This window comes from Musa acuminata, chromosome BXJ3-10 (genome assembly GCF_036884655.1).
Source record: "Musa acuminata AAA Group cultivar baxijiao chromosome BXJ3-10, Cavendish_Baxijiao_AAA, whole genome shotgun sequence".
Lineage (NCBI taxonomy): Eukaryota > Viridiplantae > Streptophyta > Magnoliopsida > Zingiberales > Musaceae > Musa > Musa acuminata.
The window spans coordinates 22930593-22945418 of record NC_088358.1 but is presented as its reverse complement, the minus strand read 5'-3'; the positions used below and the strand labels follow the sequence as shown (position 1 = coordinate 22945418).

The 14826-nt window shown below is 35.8% G+C and overlaps 1 protein-coding gene across 5 annotated transcripts; it reads left to right on the top strand.

Moving 5' to 3' along the window:
• The first annotated feature begins 1362 nt into the window (after positions 1-1362).
• Positions 1363-14707, top strand: LOC104000355 (phosphatidate cytidylyltransferase 1). 5 transcript variants are annotated; one of them, XM_009422377.3, is made up of 13 exons: positions 1363-1501; positions 1601-1695; positions 4872-4972; positions 5402-5655; positions 5801-5952; positions 7086-7227; positions 7912-8068; positions 11168-11215; positions 11303-11389; positions 12003-12131; positions 12210-12266; positions 13937-14020; positions 14097-14707. In XM_009422377.3, the coding sequence occupies exons 3-13, from the start codon at positions 4901-4903 to the stop codon at positions 14184-14186; spliced, it is 1272 nt and encodes a 423-aa protein (XP_009420652.2). In that variant the 5' UTR covers positions 1363-1501; positions 1601-1695; positions 4872-4900; the 3' UTR covers positions 14187-14707. The 5 variants fall into 5 exon arrangements, with proteins under 5 accessions (XP_009420652.2, XP_018674385.2, XP_018674384.2 ...); XM_018818840.2 differs by having other exon boundaries at positions 5388-5655; XM_018818839.2 differs by having other exon boundaries at positions 13921-14020; positions 14097-14234.
• Positions 14708-14826: the final 119 nt, after the last annotated feature.

The following is a 14826-nucleotide window of genomic DNA, read 5'->3' as shown; positions in this document are numbered from 1 at the left end:
CACTTTCACTTGAGATAGTATATTATGAGTTATCTAATATTTTTTGGTTTTAATAATAGTCTCCCATTCGCAGGTGGAGAAGCAAAATAACCCCATCTACCTCCATAAAGAAAAGGTATGACGACTGAATTCTGGCTTACCTATGGGTTTGCTTGCGAATCATCTTTCCATTTTAGTCATGATTATCTTTCTAAATGTGAATTATATATGGTAGAGAAGTCACCCCTTCCCCACCAAAAGAAAAGGAAAAAAGAAAACAGAAATTGAAATATATTGTTACACATTATACACCCCATATGTGTCTCTTATTTTCAACATCATATATGTGCCTTGCTTTAGCATTTTCTTGTCTCACTTTCTACCAGTCTCACTTTCTGTTCATTTATCACTTTGGTGCTTCTTGTTCTATAAATAATCATTTCCACTGTTTGTTGTTCGCGTATAACTATCAAGGATTCATATAATGGTGCAATATCAATTTGGATAAACCATCAGGCTATTGTATAATGGTTAAAGATTCATTCTCTTTAACCTGAGGTAATTAATGTCGACTAAAAAGAGAATAATTATTATATATAATTATATGACCTTGCAATTGTGTGAATCTGTTGCCCTTATGCTACGTACTCTACTTACAAGTTACATGATATAATTACATTTGCTAGATACAACAATACAATTTAACCGAAAAAAGAAGTTACAGTTCAACCGCCACACATTGTCATTGCTTATAGTCAATAAACAATAATGCAACTATTTACTCTTTTTATTTACTGAATCTTAGGAAATTGATTTAAGTACACAATAAGGCTTTATCTCCGGTACAACGGACTCGACCATCTTTGGCCATCAATCTTTGGGCATCAAATCATGTGACAAATCTTAGGGAAAAGCACGTGGAACAATATCTTTTAAATTTATACCCCCCACATGCTTGAAAGAAAAATAGTATCTGAAACATTTTTTCCGTATACACCAAATTCTAAATAACCATTTACGTATTTGAAAAGGGTTTGTTGATATGGTCTGATAATGTGAGTCAATCAAAATATGTATAATTTAAAAAAATAAAAAAAAAATATTCTTGTTCTAATTAGAAAATTTTCTGTTCAACGATTTAAAAAAGATACATATAAACGAGTTTAAAGAATCTGAAACATTATGATCTGTCATCCAATGTGAAAGAACAAGTTCCTTGCTCCCTCACTTTTATTGTTTCTTCAAGCAAATAAATCCATATTCCTTATTCCTACACCCACCCTCAAGAAAAATTGACATATTATTGGGAAAAAGAAAGAAAACGGAGATATTATGCCGAATATAAATCTATATATTATGCAGTCGAGCCCCATTCGAACAAGAGAGAAGTGCGACTGCCACATAAGTCCTCCTGCAGTTGTACTGCCCTTCACATCCCCCACATAAATCGCGCTCTCCGTCTCGTCCCCTCAAAATTATCGTTTCTTCCGCTCCCTAGAAGACTCAACCTGCTCCCGCTGAGGTAAAAATCGATTCTTTCGACTGTTTGCTTAGATTTCTTTTGTGAAGATAATCCCCCAGACTTTCCATCATTCATCCATGACTCACCATCTTTGTGAAGATAATCCCGCTGAGGTAAAAATCGATTCTTCTCCTATCCCGTTGGGAAGAGTTCGTCTTCCGCTCACGACAAGGTTTCTTCCTGCTTCTTCTGTGGTAAACATCGAATCCCTGTACGGTTTATTTCTATGTTTTGGGAAGATTGGTTCCGGAGAATCCCCGGTGCAACCATTCTTTTTTCGCTTTGAAAGAGTTGACGGTGCGTTGCATCTGACTAGTTCTCCCCGTAAAGGCCAATCTCCTTTTGCCTGCATCGATGGTTGTGGTTTCTTTTTGCTCTTACGATTTTTCTCCTTGGGCAGCGAAGAACGAGCTCTTCTGAGGAGGATTAGATTTGAAACGTTCTTTTAAAATTTTTCTTTGTGCTGCTGTTGCGGTCTTTTGCTGTAAATTCTCTGGTGGGTCGCGAGTCTTGCGGGAATCTGGATGTTTTCTTATTTCATACTGTGTAAGATAGAAGAAATAGAAAGTAACGCTTTTTGGGTTAATTTAACTTGTTTCAAAATTGAGACAGTTGGAATATGCTGTTTAAGGAGAAAATTTTAGCTGTGATGGATAAGCATCTTTTGACATCTATAAAGAGCAAAGTGAGGATCGAGTCCCATGAACGTAAGATGGGAAGCTCATATGTAACAAGAGAAAGACTTGGAACAAGTGTGTGAAACTCGGGAGTTATAATTTGAGCATGGTATAGAAGTTCAAGCCTAATTGTGGAATAACTGGAAGATAAAATTGTGTTCATTGGAGATCAGAAGCGATTTCGCGCTTGCTAAGTGCTATCAAGAAAGGAAGAATAAGAGCAATTTAGGACTGATAATTTGGGAGGTGAAAGGTCCTAAACGTCCGAAAGTAGAGGCAGAGTTGTACCTTTACCTGTCAACATGTGATATGAATGCAATTAATTGTTTAATTATTCTTCTGATGAGTCTCATCTGCACCGTGCTTTGTTAAATTGGCTAATACACCTTGGAAAGTAAGCTTTCTTTCTTGGGTTTTTTATATCCATACAAGTGTCAGTTAAAAAACCTGCAAGATCAACTAGTGCATAAGGCTCCTATGCAAGTGTGTCTAAAGATTTTATTTTTATTTTTATTTACTATATAGTATTTTTAAAAACGCTATATGACAAAAGGTGTCAAGGTCTCAAAATGCTTGAGGCGCTTAGACAAGTTGAGTGAAGCGAGGTGTTATAAAATATTAAAATATATAATATATATTTTAAATATATAAAAAAATATATAATATAAAAAATAAAAATATATAAAATATATAATATGGTAACAGTAGTTATAATAGTGCGTAGTAGGGAAGGGAGAAGAGGAGTCACCAACGATGGGAGGTGGGGAAGGAGAAGGCGACTGTGACGAAGGAACCTTTAGACGGTGGTAGTAGCAGTGGAGGAAGTTGCGGACCTGTCCCTTGACGATCGAAGGCGTTGCACACGAAAGATTAGGCGGTAAAGGGAGCTCCGCACAAAAAAAGTAACGACGAAGGAGGAAGATTCGGACATTTACATCAGCGGCAGAAGAGGAAGCTTGGACCTTTCCGTCGGCTATAGAGGATGCAACGACAGATCCTAGGGTTTACCGAGTGAATTGGGGGAGGGGAGGGGAGGGGAGGGGAGGGGGGTGAGTTTCAATGTTTACCATTGGACTTAGTTAGTTCAATCAAACCAATTAAGTCACTGTTGAATCAAACTAGAGTCCAAAATCTAGTTTGACGTGTTGGATTCAATCGGGTGATCGCCCGAGGTGCTCGACGCCTGGGCTCAGGCAAGTGCCTATGTGGCGCTTCAGTGAAGCACGTCACTCAAACGTTGCATGAGGCACTAAGGCCTTGCCTCACCTTGCCCGAGCGCTTGGGCACCTTTGAAAAAACACTGAATACTGCATAGTTGGATTGCTTAAGCTGTTATGGTTAAAGATGTGTATACAATTGTTAGCAGGTCATTACACCAATGAGTCTTGATCCGGTAGTTTTCTTGTTTTTTGGACTATTTGCATTTATATGTTTGAATAAATTTGATGGTGCAAAACCACAATATGAATCCCACTAGTTTTGGATGGATGATGTAGAGAAACAATCATGTAAATTGAAGTTCGCCCCTGCACATCCTATTTAGTCAGCTAGGAAGAGAGAAACAAAAACTATTCTTATTTAGAACTCGGTCTAAGCATCCAAGTAGCATAATTTCCTTACACGTTTGGCTTTATTCATTTATACTTCCTTGAACATTTCTATATATGTGGTCATGGCTGTATTAGCCTAAAATTGGACGATGAAACAAACAACCAAATAGAGTAATGTTGAAGTTATAACTAATGGATTATATGCGGTTTATTTGGCTGCTTTTATGGAAGTGATGAGGTGACAACAACAAGCATATAGTATCCATTTCTCTACAAATGGTATATTTTAGGGAATATGTTTGTGTAACATACATGTGGGGGTAGAGTGGATGGTCCAGTTTGGGTTGGCTTGTGGAATGGCAATACAGGTAGTAGTGGTCCTCATAAGATATGTTGCTTTGCATGTGCAGAATTTCATATTATTTATAGCTTTGCCTTTACGACCATTAACATTGTCTGTTATGCATGGATTACTTACCGCTTGACATGCTACCCTGTATTTGTATCATGTGTAGGCATGTGTCCATGACTTATGACAGCTGAATGTGTGTGAAAGAATTGTAAAATTTGACTGGCATGGACAGGCACAGGAATTGTTATCTATTATTACTTCATCACATGTTGATAGCAAATTTTGTTTATACTAGGGTTTTTGGACTCTGGTGGTATGTAGTAATTATTTGTTAGATGCATACTATGTTTGCTGTTACATAAATCATATGACTGTAAGTTATGAGGCCTGTCTTAATGAAAAATCATCTACAAGAGTTATCCAAATGTGCTTTTGAAATATATTTCTTGTCACTATATTGTCCTCATCAGGTTCTACTGCTATATGTGAATTTTGAATTAAACTGTGAGTATTAAGAATTTGGATAGATTCATCATATTAAGTTTCTTTTATAATATATTGCTGTAGGATTCATGGTTTAAAATATTTGTTGGACCGGTATGTATTATTTATTGATTTGACAGAGAATCGGTCAAACCATACAGCTCTGTAACATTGGTATACTGAGCTGTACAGATCAGCATACCACTTGATATCTTGGTACCATAGCAGTCCTGATGACACATTTAAAACCTTCATAGGATTATATCTCTTCATTACTTAATAGCCTCTATTTTGTCAAATTTGGTCAGCTTGGTTGATTACAAAACATCTGATTGCCATGAAAGATAGCAGCTACAGTGACACTTCAAATTATTTGGGAGGGGTTCGGCATCGTAAACACCCTAGTGAGGTTGGTTGCTACATTGTCTATATTCTGTCTAACCACTCTGGATTCCATAATATTCTGTAATATTTATAGTTGTACAATTTAAGAAGTTTTAGGTTTCACTTCTGAAAAATGTCTGGTAATTTATATCACTGATGATCATTTTGATGGATTGATCTTCTTTATGCACTTAGATAGTCAACCTGTCATATGTTTTATGTTCTGGGATGCTGTGAACAGAGAGTGATCATGGTGTCCACTGTGAGTAGAATGATATGCATCTTGCCATGACAACTATTTTCTGGGAAGAAATGCAAACGTAGCCAATTACCATTGGACACAATTGTTGATAATATGTATCTTTCTCAATCAAATTGTTCTTTGTTCAATGGAGGCATAACCTAGTGTTGTATTACTGCGGTTCTTAATGGAACATTAGATGACTTTTTTCAGGTTTCTCCAGATGCAGATAAAGCAAATAGATCAAATTTGCTTGTTAATGACCGCAATAAATACAAATCAATGCTTATTCGTGCTTACTCATCAGTGTGGATGATAGGGGGTTTCTCTTTTATAATCTATATGGGTCATCTTTATATATGGGCCCTAATAGTGGTCATCCAAATTTTTATGGCAAGAGAGCTGTTTAGCCTTCTCAGAAGATCCAATGAAGAAAGACAGCTTCCAGGATTTAGACTTTTGAATTGGTATAGCTTGCATCTTTTTCACTTCTCTTGCAATTTCATTGGTTAAAAAAGATCGCTAGTTGCCTGAACATTTTTTCTGCAAGAGTAATCTGATACCTTGAGTTTGGGACTAACTGTATGTTATCTTTTGTGCTTCACCTTACAGGCATTTTTTCTTCACTGCAATGTTGTTTACTTATGGACATTTTCTTACCCAGCAGCTCGTTAACACTGTGACTTCAGATAAATTGCTGTGCCAGCTCGTCAGTGGGCTTATCAAATATCAGATGTTTATTTGTTACTTCCTATATATTGCAGGTTATACTTTTATTTTAAATTCTTTAGTGTGTATGATATCATGTTAACAATTGCTTGTTTAGATAACAACATTCATTTGCCATTTTATGTGCTTTATTGTCAAGACTTATGGTTTATGATACTGATCAGACTGATATGTGCTCGTTACTGATTGGTATACCATTTATTTATTTTTATTATTTTCAGTGATGTTGGATAGTACAAGTTGGTATACCACTTGATATCTTAGTAACATATAGAGTATGATGGCTTGTCAAATTTGGTATCAGAACCATTATCCAAAACATATTAAAACTTGTTTGCACCTTTCGGTCTATTACTAATGATTTTTTCATACCAAACATTAGAAGGTCTTAATTTGTGACGAAGCAGACAATTAAAATTGTTCCACATACAGAATATACAATTTCATGAGAAATATAGTATTGTTCAAGAATTATTTTGAAGCGTGCAGGATCACCCAATAATAGGGGAAAATATAAACAAGATGATGTGGCAGATGCAGCAATTCAAATTTCTCTCTTTTCTCTTTTTCAATAAATCAATTTTGAAGATAATTCCAGATCTTTCAAGCTTAAGTTTGTTTGATGCTTCAGAAAAAGAACATTATGTATGTCTTAAAGAGTGTTAAATTTGTATAATCAATCCTCTTGCAAAATCAGTACAGTAAAATGTTTTGTTTGTTTTGTTTCCAATTTGCAAGGTGACTATATAGAAGACAAAGCACCTTTTCAAGGCGTAGAGAACTGATCTTTAATCAAAATTGTGAAGATAATTGAAACTTCTACAGTAGTGAGTTCGATATGGTTAATTTTTGTCTGCAATTGGAAGCCATAGGGATAAGTGGAACTGTGGATTTTTTTGTTACTGGGTCTCAATTATGTAGGCTGTTTTAACTCCCATATCATAGGAGCTCTCTGTTGTTGGACAATTGATTTTACATTGACTCTTCTTCTGTAGTTATGAATCTTTGGTACTGAGACCATGTGGTACCTTCAATTAATAGCTCACATCTGCAACCTAACTGAACTCTCTTCCATGAATCTCCTGCATTTTATTTCTTATAATGCAAGTGTTTTGAAAATCATAACTGTTGATAGAAGGATGATCAACATTTTTACATGGTGGCTTAGGCTTTGTATGGTTTATTCTCACACTGAAGAAGAAGATGTATAGGTATCAGTTCAGCCAGTTTGCATGGACACACATGATTCTTCTAATGGTTTTCATACAGTCAGCTTTCACTGTGGCAAACATATTCGAGGGTATCTTTTGGTAAACTTTTATGTATCTGTTAATATTTTTCCATTTACTAGAAGTTGAGTCTTATCAGCCTCTTCTAAGTACACTACTTTAAAGGCTATGGCATTTTTCTTATTTAGGAAATTGTTTGCCATTATTATCAATTTTTTTGGCTGTAGTTAAAGCTCTTGTCATGCTACATGATAAATAATTATCTGTAAACTCGAGTGCCTGGGGAATGAGGACTACGTGGTTGTAGTTCATACTTCATTCTTCATTGTACTTGGATGTACTCAAAGTTGTCCATTCAGTGCAACTTGAGACATCAATATTGTATTCTCCTTCCTTTTCTTCATTTGGGAATCTTGCAAAGCTCGAGAAATTGTGTTCCTCATCGTGAGTAACAAGACTTGTTTCTTAGGATGTCTCACTAATAGGTGTCAATTTTTATATCTTTTCTGTAACTGCTTTGGACTTTCCTCCATGGGAATTATCTCCTTGATACTTTGATGCGAAAGAGCAATATTTGCTACATAATTTTCTGTTTAGATCTTGATGACCATCTTTTAACTGCTTTAGGATGGGAATAGTTACTCTGTTATTTGAACTATAATATACACAAATGTTTTTATGGTCAGCATGCTTTTAATTTTCTTCTGATTTGAAGTTTTGATGTTTGTAACTATCTTAAGAGAGATGATTGTGGCTCTTTTACAGGTTTCTCTTACCAGCATCACTTATTATTATCAATGACATTGCTGCATATTTTTTTGGGTTCTTCTTTGGAAGAACACCATTGATCAAATTATCTCCAAAGAAAACTTGGGAGGGATTTATTGGGGCATCAGTCACAACGTTGCTCTCCGCCTTTGTGGTGAGCATCATACACTTGTTTGTTGATTACACATTATTCTCTAATCTCATCTGCATTCTCTTTCTTTTTCTTTTTGTTGCATAAGCATGTTTTAGTCCATTTAGTACTTTAGGACATATATGTCTTCTAAGCTACTGTTGAGAACAGCATTACAATATTTGATATGCAGCATCTTGGGTTTTTTTGTCATAAACTTCCTGGATTCTGTTCTTTACCAGATCTTTTTTCTTTTCTCCACTTCTCATTTGGCTGATGCAAAATAAAATTTTAAGGATGTTAGAACTAAAGATGGAAGAAAATAAAACTAAAGAGAGAAGACTGCAAGATAATTCTAGAAGAAGTAAAGAAAGGGAGAGGATTGGCCTCAATAAGAAGGGGAAAGTGGAAATATGAGAGGAGAGGAAAGAGGGACATGAGAGAGAAGCTTCAGACATTTATTAGTGCACTTTTTCTTTTACTAGGGAAATTCACAAATTAGGGTAACGTTGGCTTATATGCTCCTAAATAATAGCTGATTAGTTTTGTGTTCTCCTCAGATTGATTAAAGGTCTTTTAACACACTAAACAAATAACAAGAAAATTTAGCACTTAGTCTAACTGGAAGATACACTAATGATTCCGTTAAGAAATTTTTAAGTGAAGAAATGAACCGGATACAAGATGCAGTAATCTGTTTCCATTTTTTTCAGAACTAAATGGAGATCTATGTGGTCCTTTTTGAAACATTAGGTTAATGCCAGCAGAAAATGATTGCAGATGGCAACCATGTTGACGTGGAAGAAGTGAGATAGAGGCTGCAACCGAGGCAAGTTTGGAGGAATGGGTAAAGATGATGTTTGCGGCTGCTGCTGCTGAACTGTTGGAACTTGCGGAGTAAATTGGGTGATTTTGTTGCCACCTAGAAGCTAAAATGAGTAGGATGGGGACCTGGAGTAGGAGATGCCCCAGAAGGCAGATTATAAGGAAGAGGCTCGCTCTTTCCTTGATCAGACACACTCAGATCCTACTATTTTAATAGCTCGGTCCTTGGAATAGGATTAGCTACTGAGATAGTCCTTGCTTTTCCAAGTAACTTTAGTCTCCCCTACTTTCCCTCAATCTTATAAAAGGAACCAGTAGCATTACTTGAAAATGAAACTATCTATTGTGACTTGGAAGTAGACATTCTGAGTTAGGCTGAGTTTATTAGTTAGGATCTTTATATCCTAGACCTTCAAATTGGTTTTATGCAACATTCAACTAGATCTTCTTTAGGAGCACCTTAAAATAGAATTCAGTATACCATTTTAAGATGTAGAACTCATTCTCGTACTACTTGTCAATTGGGTGACAAGCGATTCTTGAGACACCTACGTTATGTTTTCTTTGACCACCATATGTAGAGTTATACAATCAGTTTTTGTTCTTATATGAAAAGATTGAATATGTCCATTACTTAAATGTATATTATTATAAGCTTTGCTTGAGATACTAATGGTGTGCATGATTTTGTCTTGATAGTCTAGTTGCTGTTTGAAACTCACCCTTTCAAGTACTTTGAAATTTGAGAACCAGTGTTATACTACCGTAAATGTTAAATGCATTAAAATGCCAACTTTTAAAATAATAGTAAGACACCGATGGCATGTTTATAATAACTAAGTTTAAAATGATAAGCTATTTCATTAAGATGGACTTGGTCGACAGCCATGGTGTCTAGGCTATCATCTAGGCTACATGATAGGTTAATTGCCTAAAGTTTCTATTGTCCTAAGTAAGCTACGTTAATACTATTCTTGCCAACCATGTGGACGACTTGTCACACTGTGATGCTAAACTTGCTTACAGTGCCCACAAAACCTATTTTAGGCTCTTCTCAGGGTTGAAAAGTATTACCTTTATGCAAATATGGTGATCTGGCCGGTCTAGTACATATCGATTAGTGTAGGTGTAGCATGTATCGGTATGCTGATATGTATTATTGATGTTTTGGAGAGGAAGAAAAAGGAGAAGAGGAAGGGGTGGTAGAGGAAGAGGAGGGAGGAGGAAGGAAGAAGGAAGGAGAAGAGATGGTGGAGGAAGGGGAGGAAGAGGAAGAGGAGAAGAGATGTACCATGGTTGCGTGCGAAGAGGTTGTGACATGCACAAGAAGCAATAAGTGTTATCACTCCATTGTCTCCCATTTATATGGGCGGACCTGACTACCTGAAATGGGGGTGGGTCTGCATATTGCTTCATGCCCGAACCGGTAGGCACCGATCCGAGCGAGATGTCATTAATTGTTTATGAGGAAGTGTCACCAATCCTGTTGAAATAGAGGATGAACTCTCAGCAGTATTTCTGTAACATTAATTTGAGTATGATGAATGGAGGATAGAAGTTTTACTCCTTTGGTTATGAAGTTTCATTGCTTGATTAGAAAATATCAAGGAATGGGCCATCATTGCTCACTGTTATTCATCCAGAGCTCAGTTGCAACTTACATGGATTCAAGCAAATCTTTGCAAGCTTTAAGATTATATGAATTATTTCACTACAACATGGCCATTAGTACAGAAGCTAGAAATTATTAATCTGCTATCATATGGTTTTCATTATCTGATCATTATAAAACACAAACAGCTTGGTCATTGACAGGTGAAACTGTCTTTTGTTTGTATTCTGTACCACCGGTTATTGGAGATTAATTGAATGCTAAAATATTTGAGGGTCACATAAATTTAATGGAAACATCAGCTAATTTTATAATAGCTTAATGACATCTTGGACAACTAACTACTTAGTAATCTGAGGGCTTGTTGTACTTGTAGATATCTTCATATTCTTTTTCATAATGGTACTTTGATCATTGATGTGAATTGTGATTAACAACATGAAAGAAAATAATTGAAAATGAAGCATGTGTCCAGTTTTCGTTCCATGGATTGACCACTTCTTGGGATTTGTCTTTTTTGTATTTTTCGTTGTTTGCTGCAATGTTGCAAATTTAAATTTTTGTATGCAAGGCACAAATGGTATGTGGGTACTGGGTATATGGAGGATATATCAATGGAGATAGACTTTGCAGTAAGCTACTATTGAATTTTGGTCATTTTACTATTTTTTGATTTTCTTTTGCAGTTAGCAAATATTATGGGTCATTTTCAGTGGCTTACATGTCCTAGAAAGGTAACTTACTGATGCTCTAAATAATTTTCGGTTTGCTACAAGCTGGATGATGCTTTTTCTTTCCTTTCTAATGGTGGATAACTTTAGGACTTGTCAACCGGATGGCTGAACTGTGATCCTGGCCCATTGTTTAAGCCAGAATATTTTTCACTACCTGCATTGATGCATCAATGGGTAAAACTCAAACTAGAATATGTGTCTTTCTACGAACTAGCAAATTTCATTTCATTTAGTTTTCAATGTAGAAAAAAGAATCATCTTTTTATGGTCGTATCTATTTGTATCTTGCTGCTTTCTTTGCTGTTGGCCCATGCAAGCTCTCTGCCTTGTATTAAGTTAAAGTTACTCATATTTGTTCAACAGTTCATGAATGTTGGTATAAATTTTTCAATGAGATGATGAAAATCTAACAAAGAACAAGTTCACTTATTATTGTAAACAAAATATGCCCAGTTACATCTCTCATGATGACTATTCAATTGCATGATTTATATGTTCTCTCCAAACTAAACTACTTGGTTGATTTACTAGCTAAGAAGAATTAATCAGCAAGTTTAGGAATTACATATGACTTTTAATCATCTTTGAAATTCCTTTTCAGTATCTAAGAGAATCATAATGCCATGGTTTAATCACTGTTGTGATACAGTATGCATTCCAAATTTCAACCTAATTGATAGCACTCTGTTGGTTTCTATCTTCATATGACTTTCTTCCTCTTATAAGTAATATATACTTTCTGTTGAGATTTCTCAATTTACATTCAACTTTTCTTTCCTTCCTGTAGTTTCCTTGGAAAGAAGTGGCAATTTTGCCTGTACAATGTCATGCTTTAGCTTTTGGTCTATTTGCATCGATAATAGCACCATTTGGAGGATTCTTCGCAAGTGGCTTTAAAAGGGCCTTCAAACTTAAGGTGATACACAGTTTAGAGCAAGTGTTGAAAAACTGGCAGACTCATTAGGCAATATAAATGTTTTCCAAACATTTCTAGGACTTCGGCGACAGCATTCCTGGACATGGTGGTATTACTGACAGAATGGACTGCCAAGTAAGTTGCTGGTCTTTGAAATATTTATTGAACTCTTCTGCCTTACCCCGACAAGTAAACCAGTGGTTGGGTAGCTGCATTGCAAGAGAACTACATCCCCCTCTCAGACATATCATATGTGTTATATTTACATCCAAGCCAGTCTAACTAATTTATAGGTTGACCAATCAGCTTAGATGGTCATGTTTTTATACAACTGTGGTATTGCAAATTTTTTTTCAAATAATGCATTGTGAAAGTCTGATTTGAGGATAACCGTCACCAGATACAAACTTCTGAATTCTTACATCATGAGGCGTAATCTAGCCCCCAACTGCATGAATCAACTAAGCTTACCCAATTCTGAGTACTTAACATGCGAGAAGCGATTTTTGTGGAAGTTATTTGTTAATATTGAAGTAAATTTTCATTTTGTTTGAGGTTCCACCGATGCGTCATACTTGTCATTGTTCTGCACATTTGCTTCATGATCATCATCTAGTCATTAGAGTATATTATAGTTAAAGCTTTTAAGTAATCTACTGGGTTCACCTGGTAATTTTACTCAATTTATTTCACACTAAACATCTAAGTGGTCTGTTCAACATTATCACTAAAACCAGTTTATTCTTTTTAACATTGAGAACCATTAGTCTGACATTTTTGGTTACTTGTTTTATTTAAATATTTAGACAAGCTATAAGGGTTAGTTCTGTTTATGTGAAGTAAATGACTTCAGGATCTGAGATCCTTGCTTTTCCGCCATCTTAATGTCGCACCCCCTGACCAGCAATAGTGTCTTGGAGAGGTATTAATTGTGTTAATCTTAAACAACTTGTAATGTTGTTCATTTGTAATATTTTTTTAGTTTTTTATTGGTCATCTAAGATGGTATTAGTGGCTTTTATTAGTTGTAGGTCTCCTATATTCTCTAACCTCAAGATTCTTTTGATTGCTGCTATAGGAAGTAAACATGAAATATTGAGCCAGTTGAAAAATGCAGGAGTGAACAGGGATTTTATGACATATAGTTTCATTTCATGCTTTAAGTGCTGCAAAAAAGAAGAATGCTATACTTAAAAAGCTCATGTAGTAAGAAGCCACAACCTGTGGCTTGAACCGTTAGCATGACCTATTAAAAATGCTACACTTAAAAAGCTCATGCTATACTTCCTGTTTAGCATGTCCTGCCTCCAATCTTGAGGCTTTCATATAGTGTGGAGAAGATATGCTTCGGATATGGCAAAGGCCTTATGGGATTTTGCTGATCCTTTTCTTACTAGTTATTTGAGAGAACTAACATTATGCGGAAACAGATGTTTAATCTTTCTAATATCTTGTTTGGTTTATAAATTCAAAAGATGTATTATGATATGATTCAAAGATCATGTTAAATCCGAATTGCAATTAAAGAGGTAAATATACTTAAGAAACTCACCTCTTTTGAACTTGCCTTCCTTGTTTTATGTTGCCTTCTACTTGGTCTCCTTTTGAAACTTGAAACAAAATGACAACCATGGTCTAGAAGCGATGGTTCTTCAAGGGCATCATGGTTGATTTTTCACATCAAGTTGTTGCCCATCTTTGTAATTACCGTAGGTTCTGATAGTTCTTTCTTGTAGAGAACTGATTTGTTATTTCAGTTTGTATATCTGGTTGTAAACTTGTTTCCTAGATGCATTGTGTTGCAGATGGTTATGGCTGTGTTTGCATACATATATCATCAATCATTTGTCATGCCTCCGAGTTTCTCAGTTGAGATGTTCTTGGACCAGGTATCGTGGTTCCATACATTCCTTTACTTGTTTTACTTCCTGGTGTTCTATTGAGAACTTTTTGAACATTGTGCAGATATTAAGGAACCTTACCATTGAGGAGCAGCAGCTTCTATACGAGCAACTCGGGAATTTTTTTCAAGCAAGGCAATTGTTGCAAGCCTAGTTCCTTCTCTAATTAGCAACCGGCTTTATGTACATTATCGTTTTCATTGTTCGCTCTCCAGATGGGTCTTAAGAGTCAAGCATAGCCCTTTAAACTGCATCTCAATTTTCTTTCTGCTTGGAAGCTCTATGTAGTGTTGAACTTCCCACACACCTCTGCAAAGTGCTCGCACTTTTCCTTTTTGTCTAAGTACCACATCATTTAGTAGCTGATCTACACTCCTAGGATTTCAAAAGATTTCATATACTTGGCATATTTCTCAGGCTGAAGGCTTTCAAACTGCTTTGAAATGGTATTATCTCATGTTAGCTTGCCCTAGTCCAGCATACTGGAAACCTTGCCCAGTGTGGTTCATTTGCCCATGTAACAACATTTTATCTTGCATATATGCTTCCATATTACAGAAAGGTCATGTTGTTCGTTTGATTTTAAGTTAGGGAAAGTCCAAGTACAAAAGGTCAGTCTGAAACCTTTGATATGGCTTCAAGGAGGATAAAGAATGAATGCTAAAATTTCAGTGATGTACCATACCTATCATCTTTTCTTTCCTGCAGATTACATTTGGATGTACACAATCCTGTCTTCTTTTTTCTCTCTTGTCAAGGATGTGAACACCCAAGGCAATTAATAGGGTGGCATG